This window comes from Brassica napus, chromosome C4 (genome assembly GCF_020379485.1).
Source record: "Brassica napus cultivar Da-Ae chromosome C4, Da-Ae, whole genome shotgun sequence".
Lineage (NCBI taxonomy): Eukaryota > Viridiplantae > Streptophyta > Magnoliopsida > Brassicales > Brassicaceae > Brassica > Brassica napus.
The window spans coordinates 16,813,650-16,827,781 of record NC_063447.1 but is presented as its reverse complement, the minus strand read 5'-3'; the positions used below and the strand labels follow the sequence as shown (position 1 = coordinate 16,827,781).

The 14,132-nt window shown below is 37.0% G+C and overlaps 1 protein-coding gene across 1 annotated transcript; it reads right to left on the bottom strand.

Annotated features, from left to right (window-relative positions):
* Positions 1-6,100: 6,100 nt before the first annotated feature.
* LOC125585557 (glutamate receptor 2.8-like) lies at positions 6,101-13,003 on the bottom strand. The gene is made up of 5 exons (XM_048754848.1): positions 10,934-13,003; positions 8,338-9,647; positions 7,847-8,159; positions 7,272-7,678; positions 6,101-7,152 (listed from the first exon to the last, which is right to left on the bottom strand). Exons 1-5 carry the CDS (start codon positions 11,211-11,213, stop codon positions 6,583-6,585), a joined length of 2,880 nt encoding a protein of 959 aa, XP_048610805.1. The 5' UTR covers positions 11,214-13,003; the 3' UTR covers positions 6,101-6,582.
* Positions 13,004-14,132: the final 1,129 nt, after the last annotated feature.

Sequence of the window (14,132 nt, the reverse complement as noted above, 5' to 3'; positions counted from 1 at the left end):
TATTTTGTATCAATAAGGATTATCAGACCAAAATGGATATGCTCTGCTTAAAAAATTAGTGGGCGACATGCTCTGAGGTTATAGTATTATCTCCATCGGCATAGCTCGCCATGTTCTTTTACCGTATAGTACACATAATGTACCAACTATAAATAAATACATCGTCTAAGATATAAACACCCGACAATTACAAATATATACCGACATAAGTAAATACAGTTTTTCTATATAAGATTAATAACAATTTATCTAAAACAAATAAAAAGTTTTTTTATTTCTTTTGGTCAACAAACAAATAAAAAGTTTAACAATTCTTTTTTTCTAAAAAGTTAAGACTTGTTATGAAAGTCAAATAACACAACCACCGATTATGTTGAAAAATAAAAAGATGTGGAGCCCGCTGCACTATTTGTACAGTAAATCCTACTTCTATATAAACGATCGAATCGATCGTTTATAAATCATTCATTCACTCTTCTCTTCTCTCTATAATAAACTCATTCTATCAGTGTTATAAATCCTAAGGGTATAAATTTTGCCCTTATTTAAATTCCCGCGATACAATAAAATTCTAGTTATTTTCATAACACGTTATCAGCACGATCACTCTGCGATTCGGCAAAATTTATTTGTATCATTTATACCCTGTTATAATGGTCGGTATACCGCCTCTACTATTATTTATATTATGTTATAATGGCCGGAATACCGCCTATATTATTTACTAATAATTTAATTTATTAATGGTCGGCCGAGCCGCCTTATATTCTGTGTATTATTTATTGGTCGGCCGAGCCGCCTTATATCCTGTTTATTATTTATTGGTCGGCCGAGCCGCCTTATATTCTGTTTGTTATTAATTGGTCGGCCGAGCCGCCGTATAATTTATTTATTACTCTGCATTGATCGGCTGAGCCGTCGCATGATTTGTTGTCATAACATAAATATTTTATTGTCATAATTTTTCACTTTTATGAAATTTTATAGATTTGATTGACCGTTTAATACGATATTTTCAGACTAATTTTTGGTGCACTCGATTTAACCCCAACGGTCACAAAGAATTTTTTTTCAAAAATTTCCCTTTTCTCCAACGGTTATGAACAGTATTTTTCACCTATAAATACAACTCATTTTCACTCCATTTCATCATCCAAAACATTTCATCTTCTCTCAAAAATTTCAAATCGCTCTCCTCCGATTTTTCATTTCAAGAAAGATGATTCGCGCACTTTTGTTTTTATGTGCCATTTTTATTTGTGTTTCTTTTTATGGTTTATTCGTTGGAGAATTTACTCCGAGTGAATTTAAGATGAATATCGGTTTAATTTTCTTTACATCGCTTCTCCTTGTAATTGCTTGTATGATTAATGTAAACGGTTTTTAATTATGAAGTTCTAATAAAATTATTATTTTGTGTTTTAGAATTACAAATGGCAAACATCGAGAAACTCCAGTTCCCGGCCATGAAAATAACTGGCGAAAATTACGTCGGGTGGGTCACAAACGTGAAACCATATCTGGTGATGAAAAAGATAACCGAAACAATTGTAATCGGTAACAAATCACCACCCGAACATATAGCCGAAGCGATAATCTTCCTGAAGAAGCATTTAGATGAAAGTCTAACGCACGACTATGCAAACGTCGAGGACCCAGCTGAACTGTGGCAAACTTTAAAAAAAAGGTTCGATAACCAGAGACAAATCAACCTTCCTCACGCTCTAGAAGAGTGGAAAAATCTGAGGTTCCAAGATTTTCAAAAGGTTGAGGATTACAATTCCGCTGTCCTGCGGATAGTTGCACTCCTGAAGTATTGTGGTAATCCTGTCTCTGAGGCAGAAATGATGAATAAAACATACATCACTTTCCACAAACAGCTTCACTTCTTACCCGAAATTTACAGAAAATGCGGGTACACGAGATTTTCTGAATTGATGGTTGTGCTCATGTTAGCTGAAAAGAACAATGAGCTTTTAATCAAAAACCACAATTCCCGGCCTACGGGAGCCAAAGCATTCCCTGAAGTGAATGCTACGGTGATAGAAAATTCGGAAAGAAGAAACCATGCCAATCGAGGTCATGGCCGCCGTTTCAACAACAAACGTGGAAAAACTTACAATCCCAAATGGAGGGGATCTAATAAGTGGGTTAGACCCGGGCAAGTTTCCAAGGGTAAAGAAACTCAAGAGGATACCACCCAGAAGCGTGAGACAGTGTGTTACAGATGTGGTTGTAAAGGACATTGGTCCCGTACCTGTCGTACTCCTTCACATCTCTGTAAGTTATATCAAGAGTCCACGAAAGGAAAGGCTAAAGAGGTGAACCTCACGGAAAATGTTGAAGGGACCTCATACCTTGAATCCTCCGACTTCGCTAATGAGCTGGACTAGATTACTCCTGAAGAGAATCGAAATGCCTATGATAAGAGTATTGAATAGTTTTCAGTATTACCATGTATAATTATTATATTTCATGTTTTAAACAAATAATGATGTTTTTAACGTCATCTTATTGTATAATTATTGTGTCTTTTTTCTTTATATGAATGAATTTTATGTTTCTTTTATATTTATGACAATTTCAGAAATGGATCATAATGCTAATGGAGCAAAATCCAAGAAACGGATTCGTGAAATATGCATACCAGATAGTGGAACAACGCACACTATTCTGAGACAAAAGAGATATTTCTCTAATATAAAACCGACAAGAATTGTCGTCAATACAATATCAGGTCCTGCAGACGTGATTGAAGGAACTGGTAAAGCAAACTTTACTTTACCGAATGGAACAAAATTTTCCATAAATAATGCTTTATATTCTCCAAGTTCTAAAAGGAATTTGTTGAGTTTTAAAGACATATATCTTCACGGATATGATACTCAGTCTGCAACTGAGGATGGAAAGAAATACATGTATGTAACTTCTGAGAAATGTGGCAGAAAACACATATTAGAAAAGTTTCCAGAACTTCCTTCGGGACTACATCATACTTATATCGATGAGATCGAATCAAATCTTTTAGTAAAACAGAACCCAGAAGAGTTCACATTATGGCATGATCGCCTTGGCCATCCAGGCACTACAATGATGCGTAAAATCATAGAAAGTTCACATGGTCATCCACTGAAAATCCAGGAGATTTCTCAAGGGAATAAAATGACATGTGTTGCATGTTCTCTAGGAAAATTGATCGTAAGGCCATCGCCAACCAAAATCGATAAAGAATCACCAAAGTTCCTTGAAAGAATTCAAGGCGATATATGTGGACCTATACACCCACCTTGTGGACCATTCCACTATTTTATGGTATTAATTGACGCATCCAGTAGATGGTCACACGTTTGTCTATTATCATCTCGAAATGTGGCATTTGCGAGATTTCTAACTCAGATAATCAAACTGCGAACACAGTTTCCTGATTATACTATTAAAAGAGTTAGACTAGACAACGCTGGTGAATTCACATCCCAAGCATTCAATGACTATTGTATGGTAATGGGAATTGAAGTTGAACATTCGGTTGCTCATGTTCATACGCAAAATGGTTTGGCTGAATCTTTAATTAAGCGTCTGCAATTGATTGCAAGACCATTGATCATGAGATCAAAACTTCCAACCTATGTATGGGGACATGCCATTTTGCATGCAGAAGCACTCATTCGGATCAGACCGAGTGCATACCATAAGTATTCCCCACTACAGTTAGCGTTTGGTCGAGAACCAAACATTTCCCACTTTAGAATCTTTGGTTGTGCGGTATATGTGCCTGTAGCACCACCACAACGTACAAAGATGGGACCACAAAGAAGATTGGGAATATATGTTGGTTTTGATTCCCCATCAATTATAAGATACCTAGAACCACAGACTGGTGACGTCTTTACAGCACGTTTTGCTGATTGTCATTTTGACGAAAATGTATTCCCAGTTCTAGGGGGAGAAAACAAAAATGTTGGAAGTGATATAAAATGGAGTGTACCATCATTGTTATATCTTGATCCTCCCACTAAAGAGTCAGAACTAGAAGTTCGACGAATTATGCATTTACAGAGTATAGCTAACCAGCTACCTGATGCATTTGTAGATACCAAGACGGTAACTAAATCTCATATACCAGCTGCAAATGCTCCTGCTCGTATCAAAATGCCAAATGAACAAGAAAAGGAGGATGACACACGAGAGCCAAAAACACGCCTGAAGCGTGGTAGACCTGTTGGTTCTAAGGATAAGAATCCTAGGAAACAGAAGAAAGCTGAAATATATGATGCACCCAAAATAGCAGAAAATATTTTGGAAGAAATAAATGATAAGGATTCTGATGAATCAGAGCATCATCAATCAGAGCATCATGAATCGAAAGATAATCATGAGATTTCTATTAATTACATCCATAATAAAAGGATATGGAATAGAAATGAACAAAATGACCTTGATGATGCTTTCTCATATATTGTGTCAAGTGAAATAAATGAAGAAATCGATGATCCAGAACCAAAATCTGTCTATGAATGTCAAAAGAGACATGATTGGGAACAATGGAAAAATGCAATACAAGCTGAACTTGATTCGCTTAATAAACGAAAAGTATTTGGATCTATTGTGCTCACACCTGCAGATGTGAGACCAGTTGGGTACAAATGGGTTTTCGTTCGAAAGCGAAATGAGAAAAATGAGATTACGAGATACAAAGCTCGTCTAGTGGCTCAAGGTTTTTCTCAAAGACCTGGAATCGATTATGAAGAAACGTATTCTCCAGTTATGGATGCCATCACATTTAGATTCCTGATGAGTCTAGCAGCTGATAAAAATCTAGAGATGCGTCTCATGGATGTTGTTACAGCTTATCTATATGGATCATTAGATATTGATATCTACATGAAAGTTCCTGATGGATTTAAAATGCCAGAAGCATTAAGTTCCAAACCTAAAGAGTTATGTGCAATAAAATTGCAAAGATCATTATATGGGTTAAAGCAATCTGGACGTATGTGGTATAATCGTCTCAGTGATCATTTAACAAAAGAAGGATATGTGAATGATCCTATATGCCCATGTGTTTTCATCAAGAAAACAATATCCGGATTTGTAATAATCGCGGTATATGTTGATGATCTTAACATTATCGGAACTCAAAAGGAAATACAAAAGGCATCAGACTATCTCAAAGGAGAATTTGAGATGAAAGATCTAGGACAGACACAGTATTGTCTTGGCCTACAAATAGAACATTCACAAAATGGTATATTTGTGCATCAATCCACATACACTAAAAGAGTGTTGAAACGATTTAACATGGATAAATCAACTCCTCTTAGCACCCCGATGGTCGTTAGGTCACTTAATATTGAAAGTGATCCATTTCGACCACCTGAGGAGAAAGAAGAGATACTTGGTCCGGAAGTACCATATCTAAGTGCAATTGGAGCGCTGATGTACCTTGCAAATTGTACACGGCCTGATATATCATTTGCTGTGAATCTTTTGGCAAGATTCAGCTCATCTCCAACTCGAAGACATTGGAATGGGATTAAACATGTTTTTCGTTACCTCCAAGGGACCATTGATTTAGGCTTATTTTATCCTAAAAGTTCAAAAGGTCAAATGGTTGGTTTTGCAGATGCAGGATATCTTTCAGATCCACACAAAGCCCGATCGCAAACAGGATACGTTTTTACGATCGGAGGCACTGCTATATCTTGGCGTTCCCAGAAACAAACGCTCGTGGCTACTTCTTCAAATCATGCTGAGATCATTGCACTCCATGAAGTAAGTAGAGAATGTGTATGGCTGAGATCAATGAGCCGACACATCTGTTCAAGCAGCGGGATTGGCGAAAATACGGAGCCAACTATTTTATATGAAGATAATGCAGCATGTGTTGCTCAAACAAAGGACGGATATATCAAAAGCGATAGAACGAAGCATATTCATCCGAAGTTCTTCTCATACACTCAAGAGCTCGTGAAGAAGAAAGAGATTGAAGTAAGATATGTCCAATCATGCGACAATGCAGCTGACCTCTTCACAAAATCACTTCCGACTTCAGTATTCAGAAAACATGTTCGTAACATTGGAATGCGTCATCATAAGGATCTATGACTTCTCATTCGAGGGGGAGCTTACGTAGTTGTACTCTTTTTACCTTACTATGGTTTTTCCCATTGGGTTTTCCTGGAAAGGTTTTTAACGAGGCAACAAAGACGTTAAGCGGGAGCGGATAGTGTCACCGGCCCCCAAGGGGGAGTGTTATGAAAGTCAAATAACACAGCCACCGATTATGTTGAAAAATAAAAGGATGTGGGGCCCGCTGCACTATTTGCACAGTAAATCCTACTTCTATATAAACGATCGAATCGATCGTTTATAAATCATTCATTCACTCTTCTCTTCTCTCTATAATAAACTCATTCTATCAGTGTTATAAATCCTACGAGTATAAATTTTGTCATTATTTAAATTCCCGCGATACAATAAAATTCCAGTTATTTTCATAACAAGACCTTATATATTTTATCTAAGATGATAGAACCTAGATTATTTTATCTACCTTGCCCTCGGAGTTTCTTAACTCTCTAGCTATCGTTCAGCTCTAGATTCAATATCAGATGCTCCATGTTTATTATGTTCCGGTTGCGTGGTGAGACGTTCTTCGCTCATGAAAAAAGAAGCTCGTCTTAGCTCAAATTCCCTGTTTAATGACATACTTCGTGGCCATGGTCTCATCTGCACAGTTGAAGGGCTCGGAGTACACTGAGTAACAGGTAAACTCACATTATGAACGGCACTGTTCTTGAAAGTATGAGACTTTATGTCTTTCGCATCAAAGGTTCTGAACAAAGACGTTAGCTTTCTCCACAAGGAACCTTCGGTATTATCGCAGAGCGTGTGCCTATGCTCGTACAAGAAGTGGCCTACAAAGATGAGAAATGCCAGGAATGAAGCAATGCCTGCTATTAGAAATAGACCCCAGAAGCTACTGAGGCTGAGACGGTTAGATGAAAGAGCTGTCTTTGGATCAGGACATTCACTAGCGAAGCTGAGACGGTTGAACCATTTGTTCTCGATGCCTACCATTTCTTCACCTTGAGTCAAATTCAAAATAGCCCTTGATACATCTCCTGTCATAGGCGAGTTCCTTGGGAATGCCTACGCGTTTAATCACGTAAACAAAATAAGCGAGAGCAATGAAAATACATACTAACTTTTTGGTATTTAAAAAAAAAAATCCTTTTAAAAATAGTGAAAAGAGAATATAAGGAACTTACAAACCCAAAACCAGCAGTCTTGAAGGAAGGTTCAACTATTGCATATTTGGAGCAGTACTTAGAAAGGATAGCCTTAAGGTAGGCAACTTCGTCGAAAGCTGCTGCTATACCGCCTTTCGATGTCCCATTGGACAAAAGCTCGTCGCATTCTTCAGCAGAACCAAAAGCCTTGAGCTGTGATTCGGGGAATCCTAGACCTTTTAGAGTATCTTTAACAAAAGCGCCATGTTGAAACCCTACAGACTCCCCATTTCTGATGAGGTCTTTCACATTTGTAGCTCTTGGTTCTAAACGTTGTACCGTTAGGAAAGAGGTGAGATTCGCTGTGTAGCTCTGAGTGAGCACAAGCACCACAAAACACCAGACGATCACCACAAACCTTGCTAAATTGCTCACCACCTTCTCGCCTATATACACAAACAATTTCTCTACTTTATAATATTGTTTTACAAAAATAAAATAATAATAATAATAATAATATTGTTTTAATAATATTGTTTCTTACTATAATATATGTTAAGCCAATAAACTTAACATTTATCACTATCGTATTCTTGATTGTTGTAAGAACTTACGGTGAGCGAAGACCATAGTGGAGAAAGAGAACCAGAAACTGGTGCCAATCTGGTGGTGAGGCGGTCCACGGAAGTCGGAGTTGACTCTGTGTTCGAACAGCCACACAATAAAACCGATGAGGACGAAAAAGCAACCGGTGGTGATCCATAGGTCTAAGCTCCAAGGTTTAAGGAACACCCATGTGTTCTTGTTTTCGTTGTCCCTGAGCGGCACCAACATAGATACTCCAGACTCGGTGTAAGGTAATGTGAAATCAACATACGATGACCTGTTTGCTGTTATGGTTATATCTCCAACAACTGCATCCAACATCTGCGTCATTTATTAACAATATGTTAACAAAAAACACACGTTAAAGAAAAAAATTATTTAATCTACTATATTATGGACTTGTTACCAATGGTGATTGTATGATGGAATCTCATTACACTTACATAATTTTGTTATAAATTGGGAATATGGGAAGGAAAAAAAAAAAAAAAGAACTAACCCCGTCATAGACTTGGTGGACCAAATAATTGTAGTTATCTTCTGGAGACTCGATACGGTAGTAACGAGGAATGACTGAATATGGCAACTTCTTAAGAGCAGCTTCGAAGATGTCTATCGCGTAACCCTTTGCGGTTGTTACGTTAGTGATCGGATTTGTCGTGACCTCCACAAAATTGAAGAAGCCTTGCTTTACGGGAACGCCTACTTTAATTTTCTTACCGTCCGTTGGTACCTCCCAACCTTTTGGAACACCATACGAACTCCCGGGCCATACCACCGGCCCCAACCTTTCCTTTGATAACGACGTAGTTTTCTTTAAATTTGCATTCATAAGTCCGTCTCTTGGTGTCCATGTTCCGATTATCCTCTCTTCGTTTCCAACAACATTGATGATATCAAAAGTTGATGCCACGAGCTGCCTGTTAAGGAGTTTAAACTCTCCTGCTAGACCCTTGAATTCTATAGCCGAGAGAGCCTCCAGAAGACTTGGACCGTAGCGAGAGACCCCTAAGGTCCCAAGATCTGTAGTGTTATTTGATAAAGCGCTAACGTTATCATACCTTAAGTTCTTTGTGTTGCTTTTCTCCACGGCTATGGCCAATGCAGTGATGGAATCATACGCCCATAATGCGAAAACATTCAGCTCTACATCATCCCTCATCAACGGGTTCTCCTTCTGGAACTTTCTTTTCCATCTCAAACGAAAATCTTCAAGCTCTTTCGATTTAGGGACATGATTCCTCACACCTAGCACACCTTGCATAGTCTCTAAGCTACGACCATTATGTCTCATCATATTCGTCATTCCATTTGATAGTAACCAGACATACTCTTCCTCCAACATCCCGATCTTCCTAGCTTTCTGCAAAACCCGGAACCCGAGTCTTGAGGCCATGTGGATAACGAATACCCTTGTCTGTCTTGTCTTAAGCTTATAAAGCTCCTTTAGAATCTGATCATCGCTAGCCTCCGTAGAGATCACACTTCTGTGGACTTCCACGTCTTGTAAAGCGTCTGACAAAGAATGCATAATTCCTTTACCTAACTCGTTGTCCACATAAATGGCCACGACGCTTCTCCACCCAAAGGAGTTAACAACGGCCGCAATGGCTTCCACCTGGCACGAGTCGTCGAGAGTGGCACGGACAAAGTAAGGGCTCTTGATGGACGTTAAAAGAGGGCTTGTTGCTGAGAATGTGATGATCGGTACTTGAGATTTGTTGGCCATTCTTATCATGAATTCAGCTTGCATAGAGCTTCTTGGTCCTATGATGGCGCTCACTTGCTCATTCTTGATTAGGTCCAAGGCTGCTTACACCACAAGCAAAACAAAAAGATTGAATGAGCGCGAGACAATATAAAACAAACCTTTGTTCTACAGAATTTATTATTAGAATATTATGTGTGTCCTAAACATATTAGACGAAATGAATTTTGATTTTGTTGTTCATAAAAAATTTTGAGCAGGAGAATATTTGGAATGATATATTTTTCTTTTGATATACAAATTAAAAACAAATTGATCATATAAAAATGAAATGACTAGTTACTACTCAAATATATAGTCCAAAATACAAGATAGTAATCCATGTTGAATTTTGAGTATTTAATCATTTATGCAAGTACTTTAATTAACCAACTACAATATAATTCTTACCATATATTTAAAAATATTGATTATGAATCAATCAAAATATTTTGCTTACTTTTAATATATATTTAAAATTTTAATTATTTATTTCAAATCATATGATACATAACATTAATAAAAAGTTAGTAAATGTTGAATAATTTTTTATGTTCATTAGATATAACACTTCTTTAAGATAAGAAAAAAAACCCGTCCTATATCTTTTTTTTTATAACCTTGGTGTGATCCAAAGGCTTTCTAGGCCCAAGGACTAATCACCAAAAGACCCATAGAAATCCAGGTTTTCTTGCCATTTAAGACGTCCATGGGTGGCCAAGAAGAATCAAACCCAGGGCGGAAGCACCAGCTGGAACTCCTTTACCACTAGGCCAAGACCACTTGGTTACCCGTCCTATATCTTTATGACAGTGATAAATAATGAAAAAACATTGATTAACATAAGAGAAAACATTTGTGGTAAAGTTATCATGCATATACATTACATCAGTGATCTAGTAATATTCGAAAACCAGTGAAAAATGAGAAATAATTTGACGATATTAACAGGAATTCTCAACCATACAAATCGGCTAGTCGCCAAGACTTTCTAGAAAAGAATGAGACATGAGATTTTGTCTATCCAGAGAGTTCTCTTTGAATATACCACATTAGGAGAACTTAGAATTTAATAGTTAAATTTGAAAGAGCAATCGTCACCAAGACTCTAAGCAAAGACCACAAAAGAAGACTTCCAAACAAGGAATTCTAATAATCATCGGAAAGATTGTTCAGATTTATTGAAAATAGTAACCAGCTGAATCATGTCTGCATGTTACCTTAACTTCTTAATTAGTAAGTAGGTTTTATTTAGTTTAATCTAATTAATAACATACTACGTACGTATAGGAAATTAGGTAACGGCCAGACATGTAGAACAGAAGCAAGAGAGAGAAAAGAAACGAACCTGCAGCTGAAGCCTGGACAACATCTTCCGTGGAATCTCTGACGTGAAGCGCAAGTCTTGTACGGTAATTAGGATGATCTTCATAGAAATCGGACAACGACATATTAAGTGAAGTGAGACAGATCTTGGAAAATGTTGTTTTGAGATCAAGAGCTACTCCTACTTTAATTTCACTTGTCGGGCTTCGTCCTAAACCAACTTCCATCAACACAAAACACGAAAGGAACAAGACAAAGTGACTCAGAAAGGTGTTACGAGTTTTTGTAGTAGTCATCATCATCGAAAGATTGGGGATACGGACACCTAATGTGATTCTTTTAACTTCCCATTTATGTTACGTTATGTTACATATATATATATATAGAGAGAGGAATGAATCGGTTTGAAAGAGTCTTAAGATCTATGAAGACTTTGAAATGATATACCAAAATTGGTACTTAAAAGAAAAGTCTTGGAATTTAAAAAAAAAAACATTAGTGTTGACTAAAAAGTAATTAAAAACAGTTGTTTGAAAGAGTCAGATGAGATTTGAAATACAGCGCGGATTAAATTTCTTCGCGAAGCAAAGCTACAAATTTTCGGACTTATCGTATATAGAAAAACAACTAAACAGAAAATAAAAAGCCACCTCAAGTGAGATAAGGGGTTCTAAAACACAAGCATTGATTTTGGTTTCTTAGAATTTTCATTGTCATAAATTTGATGTAATAATTCGAATAGTTAGATTCTAATATCAGTAGGTGGATAAGGCGATTAGCATGCAAAAATTTAAGGTAACTGAAGTCAGTGTCCCTCAATCAATGTATCTTTCCCTCGATCAGTCTATCTATTTATTCAAAAAAATCAGTTTATTTTTCTCTCATTTTGATTTACAAAATGTCTTAAATAATGAAAAGTGCGGAAATCAAACATTCTTTTAAACAATTTTTTTTGTCTTTCGTAAAGAAAAACCAATCGAAAACAAATATTTACATGAGTCCTTAAATCATAAACAAAGTTCACATATATATACATATACTAGGTAAGGAACCGGTACGATTTCGCACGGATACTCATTTTATAAAAATAAATACGTTACGATTTATAATTTATATTTCTGTATAACAATGTATATTTTAGTTTTCAAAAAAGTTTCATGTCACAAACGTAAATTACATGCAAATATATAATACTAAGAAAGTAAGAATGTATATTTCATTTACAGGTTTTGATTATATTTAAAATATAAATTCATCAATACCAATTAAGATTAAAAAAATACCAGTTCAGATATATCTCTTAGTTTAGGTAAGCTATTCTGAAATCTTGAATACAATTTAAGATATTTTAAGCTAACTAAAACAAGCCAACACATTCAAATCTAATCATTTATTAAATTTATAAAGTAATTGTAGAACCTAAAATCTACACTGAGTATTTGATAGTGATCAAGGGTTCAATCTGGGGAAGCAAAAAGATGTTGGCAACGATATCCTTAGAACACAACGATATAATCAGGTATGAGTCGGTGAAAATGGACTATATTCGCAGGTCGAATATCATAAAGATATCGGGAAAGAGAAGATCGTGACTGAACTCAAGAACGAGCTGCCTACGTACCCGTCGTGGGATCAAGTCTAAACGTAGTTCGATTATCATCATCTCGAAAGGGATGTCGGTTTCATGGGTCTTGAGCAAGACGTCGGGTTTGTCAGTCCCGATCGATACATCGAGTTCGTCGGTTCTCAGGAGAGACATCGAGTTCGTCAGTTCTCAGAAAATGTCGGTTTTATCTCTTACCATCTCGGGCGAGATGTCGTTTACCTCCTTTAGAATGAGACCCCATTCACGAATGGGGAACGAGTTGAACTCGAGACAGTCGATTACGATCTCGTTAGATCGTTTATCGTACGAAGGATAAGTCTTGTTCTTCAACAAATGTGGAGACGTATTGGAGTGATAGAGAAACGTATATGATGATGTGTAGTAAATCCTTCGTCTTATTGATCTATGTTAACGCATGAAGCCTGGATTCACTAAGTGCACACGTCTCCTCCTTAATAATATTGGTAATGGATGGTGTTTTATTTGTCGTTGTGAGCCCCCCCCCCCCCCCCCCCCCCCGTAAGCTCTCTTGGAAGATGGCCTTATAAATCAATTGCTTTGTCTTTTTATAAGGGTTTCCAGTTGTTGCACGTGCTTCCTAAAATTCAGTCTTTGACCTCTTCTTACATCCATGTGAGTCCGAGAGATCGGTAACAAACTTTTGACATCGGTAACAAACTTTTGACTTTGTCTTTGACGTTTAATAACAACACGAGAGTTGGTGATGAATTATTGTCCCACAATAATTTCTATAATAACATATAATTATAGTAGGAGTGATTTGGTAAAAATCATGGTCCAACATTTTTACCCTAGTTCTTCAAGCGAGGTGACGAGGTTGGAGAACGAAAAAGCTTTCTAATAACCAAAACAAAGTTGTTTGCCGTTTGATAGCAAGATCGCGCAAGAAAGATTGCATTGAGCTTTTAGTCTTGGTTCCTTCGTGATCAAAATGCGAGTTTGATCTTAAAAGTATTGTAACAAGTCGTTTGAAAATATTTTGATCATTGGGTAATCGAATTCGTTTATGCTCTTGGGTCGGGATAAGAGCTCGATGTAGTATATCGAAAATGTTGCACGAAATATGGAAAGTGGATCGAGTTCGTGGCATTAAAGGTAAAAGGTCGAGCTGGTTGACAAAGTTGCTGATTCTGAGAAGTACAATGAGTTCCTTTGATCTCTTGTGGTAGGTTGGACTCGAACGAGTGTTGGATGTATGATCCTGTGTTCTTCATGTAGCCGATGATAGGAAGATATGTTCAGGCTGTGAATTCCTGACTTGATATGTGCACAACTCGTAGTATGCCATCGCGGACCATGTCGCGCTTACTGCTTCTTGCGGCTTTTGTTTTAAAATATCGTTTAGATGACATGTGATCTTAGAATATTTCTGCATGGTTTGTCTAGATTTATCGTTTTCCTTAACAGGAAATGATTTCGTGGTCGGGACCTTTTAGCGATGTTTTGGATTTTGTTCGTGATTTTCCACGATTCAGTGTAGATAAGATCTATTCGCTTCTTCTAGGGAAAGAGATATACTGGCCCTTCAAGTAGTTCGAGATCGTTTGAAATCAGGCGTTCGGTGGCTCTTTTCATAATGAAGTGGATGTATTTT